General features: G+C 50.0%; 2 protein-coding genes across 2 annotated transcripts; one reads left to right on the top strand and one right to left on the bottom strand.

Annotated features, from left to right (window-relative positions):
* Positions 1–1,868: 1,868 nt before the first annotated feature.
* On the bottom strand, positions 1,869–2,459 carry LOC103729052 (histone H2B type 3-B). Its single transcript, XM_008827021.2, has one exon. It carries the CDS (start codon positions 2,382–2,384, stop codon positions 2,004–2,006), a length of 381 nt encoding a protein of 126 aa, XP_008825243.1. The 5' UTR covers positions 2,385–2,459; the 3' UTR covers positions 1,869–2,003.
* Positions 2,460–2,667: 208 nt separating this feature from the next.
* Positions 2,668–3,602, top strand: LOC103729053 (histone H2A type 3). The gene has a single exon (XM_008827022.1). It carries the CDS (start codon positions 2,690–2,692, stop codon positions 3,080–3,082), a length of 393 nt encoding a protein of 130 aa, XP_008825244.1. The 5' UTR covers positions 2,668–2,689; the 3' UTR covers positions 3,083–3,602.
* The last annotated feature ends 1,443 nt before the right edge of the window (positions 3,603–5,045 follow it).

Here is a 5,045-nt window from a genome sequence, read left to right on the forward strand (position 1 = left end):
CACCCACAGTGGGCTGGGCCCTCCCACATCACTCAACAATCAAGAAAATGCCCCACAGACATGGCCACAGGCCAGTACAATGGAGGCAATTTCCCAGTTGAAGCTCCCTCAACCCAGGTGTGTCAAGTTGACACTAAAACTATCCAGCACAGATGTCAAAGAGATCCTCCTGCCTCTGCCTCCCAAGTGCTAGGATCAAAGGTGTGTGCCACCACACCCAGTGAGTTTTTATTTAATCTGACTATAGTATTAAATCAATGTTCCAGTATTTTATTTTTTATTAAAAATATTTTATTTTTATTTTATGTATATAAGTGTGTCACCTGCATGTGTGTGAGTACAGCCACATTGTGTGACGCCATCAGAGGTCAGAAAGAGGCAGTGGATCCCCTGGAACTGGAGTTATGGATGGTTGTTAGATGCCACGTAGGGTGCTGGGAATTGAACCTGGGTCCTTTGCAAGAACAGGCAAACCTCTTAACCACTGAGCCATCTCTCCAGCCCCCCAAATAAATATTTTAAAGACTGATTTTTAAGCCGGGCATGGTGGTGCAGGCCTTTAATCCCAGCACCCGGGAGGCAGAGGCAGGCGGATCTCTGAGTTCCAGGCCAGCTGGGACCACAGGGAGACGCTGTCTCAAAAAGACCAAAAAACAACAAAATTAAAAAAAAAAAAAGCCAGCCCTACGTTGCTATGTGCATCTTTGCAACTACTTGAACTTTGCATAAAAATACTTCAGATATATCTTCCTAAAACAAGGGACTCTAGATAGGCTGACTAGACTCAGCAGATGGACTAAACTGGGGAACAGCTGGCAGCACCGACAACACAGTGGACAGCAACAGGGATGACAGAGTATAAGGGCTCCGGTGGGGGTGGGGGGGCTGTGGGAGGGTGCCATTTGGGATGCGGGTATAAAGATACGATTTTTGGGGATGTTCTGTATGAAATATACAAAAAGAAACAATGTAAAAAATTTTTAAATAAATAAGGCTTCAGGTATAAACTTTAAAACGTATGCAGTTGTCAAAAATCCTTTTCTGCGTGCGGATCGTGCAGGAAGGGGAGAGGGTGATACAGCCACAGCAGGGGGGATGTTCCTGCGGAGACATTTCCCTCCCCGCGCTGCTCATCTGCATCAGCCCAGACAAGGCAGGCGTCCTTTGAAGAAAAGACTTGTAAATGTTTAAAATAAATTTATTATTCTTTGCTGGAGACATCAAACTCTCAACGCTTCCCACAACAGCCCAAAGAATTACCTACCATGAACACTCTTCACACATATAAGCCAAACGAAGAAAAGCGGTGTTTTTTTTCAGTGGAGTCCCTGCCAGACTGCTTCCGGGTCGGAAATGCCACTCTCCAAACGAGCGTAGAGAAAAGAACTCCGCGCTAACGCCTCAAAAATAATGCTCGTACAGGGGAGCAACTCATTTGCTCGAAACAACGTAATTCTTTGCCAACTCTCCCCTTCCCTAACCGCTAAAGCCCCGGCAGCTGCAGCTAGCTCCCCCCAGCTCCCCCAGAGACCACTGCAAGCGTCACCGCGCTGGGTTTTCCCTGTTCGAAGCACACTGCTATCCAAGACAGCAGGGCTGACATTCTCCGGGAATAGTCACAGCCTGGGGATACAGGCACCGTCTGTTTTGGGTAGGGATGTCCTCAGGGAACAGAGCCAGGGGACACGGAGGAGGCATATACCCAGGACCCCACTACCCTTGTGGCCTCGCCCCCTGGAGTACAGAGATAGGTTTGCAGGTTATTGTGCAGGAACTCGCACCCCTCGCTTGCACGCGCCCTCTCCCTCTGCCACCGTTCCCATGCCAACCCTAAAGGAAAGCAGGTGCATCCCTGCCTCTCACACCCAAACACATCACTCAGCGCAGCCTGGTCCAGTAAGGTTCCCATCTGTCAGTGGGCCTTTACGGTGTTCAAAACCCTTTTATCGATATGTGGGTGGCTCTGAAAAGAGCCTTTGGTTTGGGGGCACCGGGGCCGCGCCTCACTTGGAGCTGGTGTACTTGGTGACGGCCTTGGTGCCCTCGGACACGGCGTGCTTGGCCAGCTCCCCCGGCAGCAGCAGGCGCACCGCCGTCTGCACCTCGCGGGACGTGATGGTCGAGCGCTTGTTGTAGTGCGCCAAGCGGGACGCCTCGCTGGCGATGCGCTCGAAGATGTCGTTGACGAACGAGTTCATGATGCCCATGGCCTTGGAGGAGATTCCCGTGTCGGGGTGCACCTGCTTCAGCACCTTGTACACGTAGATGGAGTAGCTCTCCTTGCGGCCGCGCTTGCGCTTCCTGCCGTCCTTCTTCTGCGCCTTGGTCACCGCTTTCTTGGAGCCCTTCTTGGGGGCCGGAGCCGCTTTGGAGGGATCAGGCATGGCGGCAGTTCTCTTCAGACAAACGCGCGCGCTCTGGGTACCTACTCTATTTGTACGCCCTGTATTCAAATAAAGGATCAGACGTCACTAGCTTTTGATTGAATAAAACTCCGCATTACGTCATCTTCGGGCAAGGTATACGCAAATTAGGAGATGCCAGCTTCTCTTTCTGATTGGCTACCGAAGTCACCCAATGGGAAGGCGCAGACTAGCTTCCCCACGGATTACATATAAGCGCTTGCTGGCGTCCACAGGCCCGTTATCGCCAGAGTTTCTCGTGAACGTCAGGTTCTCACGGCTGAGAGATGTCCGGACGCGGCAAGCAGGGCGGCAAGGCGCGCGCCAAGGCCAAGTCGCGCTCGTCCCGGGCCGGCCTGCAGTTCCCCGTGGGCCGCGTGCACCGGCTGCTGCGCAAGGGCAACTACTCGGAGCGGGTGGGCGCCGGCGCCCCGGTCTACCTGGCTGCGGTGCTGGAGTACCTGACGGCCGAGATCCTGGAGCTGGCGGGCAACGCGGCCCGCGACAACAAGAAGACGCGCATCATCCCGCGCCACCTGCAGCTCGCCATCCGCAACGACGAGGAGCTCAACAAGCTGCTGGGCCGCGTCACCATCGCGCAGGGCGGCGTCCTGCCCAACATTCAGGCTGTGCTGCTGCCCAAGAAGACCGAGAGCCACCACAAGGCCAAGGGCAAGTGAAGCCCTGCTGGGCCTCTCGTGCCTCCACGGACACCAAAGGCTCTTTTCAGAGCCACCCACTCCCTCACAGAAAGCCTGCTGTACACGAACCTGCTGCCGGGTAGTGGTGGTTGGATCTCCTGACCACTGCCTGGATGCGCACGCGCATCCGCGAGGCGGGGGAGGGGAGGTCCTCGTTGCCAGGTTTCTAGGCTTTTGCACCTTCGGTCCTCGTCGTTCCTTAAATGCAATATTAAACATTTGGTTTCAGAAAGGTTCCTGTTTGGACACTAAGGATGCGTTTGAGGGACAGCCTTGGCTCCTCCGGGGTGGCCCTGTGCGAATTCGCAGTGTAAGTGGGTAAATCCTGGCATTTCTATTAACGAGATAGTTGAAATGCTCAAGTTCTAACAAAGCACACCTGTGTTACGGTGTAGCCGTGTTGGGGTTTCTAAAAGTTCCTTTAATGGAGGGGGAAGGGGTTCATCGCTTAAATTTGAGACCTGAAGTGTGTAAACAATTTAAAAAGATTTGTGAATGATACAAGTTTCCGGTGTCGTTTTTTTGGGGGGGGGGGCTGGAGATGGGGACATCTCTAGGCTGGGCTCACCTCGGACCTGCTTACGCTCACCAAGTGCTGGGATTTTACAGAGGCCAGCATGCTCCTGCAGAAATTAAATTTAGTCAATCAGACCCACTTAAGTTGCTTACCTTGGATAACAAAATAATTTGTACTTAGTTGGTAAAACTAGCCATGAGAGTTTAGCAAACTTGAAAATTTGTCCATTGTAATAAAGTTTTAGTAGACATGGTAGCATATTAAACTATATATGTTAATTAATAGAATTGTGACCTCATGCTGTTAGAAAGAATGGAGAGCTCCAGGCAAAATCAGCAGAAATGGCCTCCTCAGTAGCAACTACCTCATGGGAGGGATGGTTGGGGGTTAAACGTTGTCTCATAATTCTTTGAAACACTACAGAATGAACACAGTGTCACTCTTTTTTTCAATAAAGGCCAGAATGAACACAGTGTCACTCTCTTTTACTATTAAGTTTCAATGAAGGCCAGCAAGACAATTCAGAAAATTATATAACATAATTTCATGTATATTTACCTTCCTAATAGTCTGTTTATAGTATATTTACCCTCCTAATAGTCTATTCAAACCAGGGCTCCCCAGACACCATCCAGAACTAACCACAGATCTGTTTCTTTACAGAATACCTGGGGTCTTAAGCTACTTGCATAAATAAGCAACTTTTAACTGTGGGTCTCAACCACACAGTATTAACGGAAATTACAGATAGATCATACAGTTTACAAATGGGCAGTTTCAATAAAACAGCCCAAGGACTGGCATGCTCCGGGGACCTGTTCCTTCGTTTTTCGTGAGACTCTTCAATTCAAGCTGTAGTTCGTGTGTATTCTTTGCTCTATATAGGTGCTCAATAAATTTCCTGAAACTCTTGAGTGGCAGTTAAGAAGCTGAGGGACTGGGTGATGTTTCAGGAACCACGATGGCTTCCACATGTAGAACGGTGTTAAGGAGGCAATGTTGAGAGAGGCAGACGCAGGATAGCTTCTTGGTTTTTACCTCTAGGCTGCTGTGAATGCAAAACAACAGCCACAAGGAATATTTACTTTTCCATTAAATAAAATGTAATACATAGATGTAGCTTGTCAACTGCCCAGGCCTTATGTGGCCAGTGGATAACTGCAGAACACAGATACAGACTCTGTTCATCAGAATGCTAGAGAGAGTCCCACCTGGAAAACTCTACTCAAGTCTGGTCATCTAGTGGGTTGTCTAAAGTACCAGTAGCTGCTGCCCTGAGAATGTTCCTTGGACTGAGGCACCACATAGCCTAGCAATTCCATGCCTAGATAGATGCCCAGGAGAACCAGCGTCCAACAGAAGTTACAGATACTCTAAAAGGTGGAGGCAGCCCATTGGCTAATGAATGAATCCACAAACTGATCT

This window comes from Nannospalax galili, unplaced genomic scaffold (assembly GCF_000622305.1).
Source record: "Nannospalax galili isolate Female #2095 unplaced genomic scaffold, S.galili_v1.0 scaffold1812, whole genome shotgun sequence".
NCBI lineage: Eukaryota > Metazoa > Chordata > Mammalia > Rodentia > Spalacidae > Nannospalax > Nannospalax galili.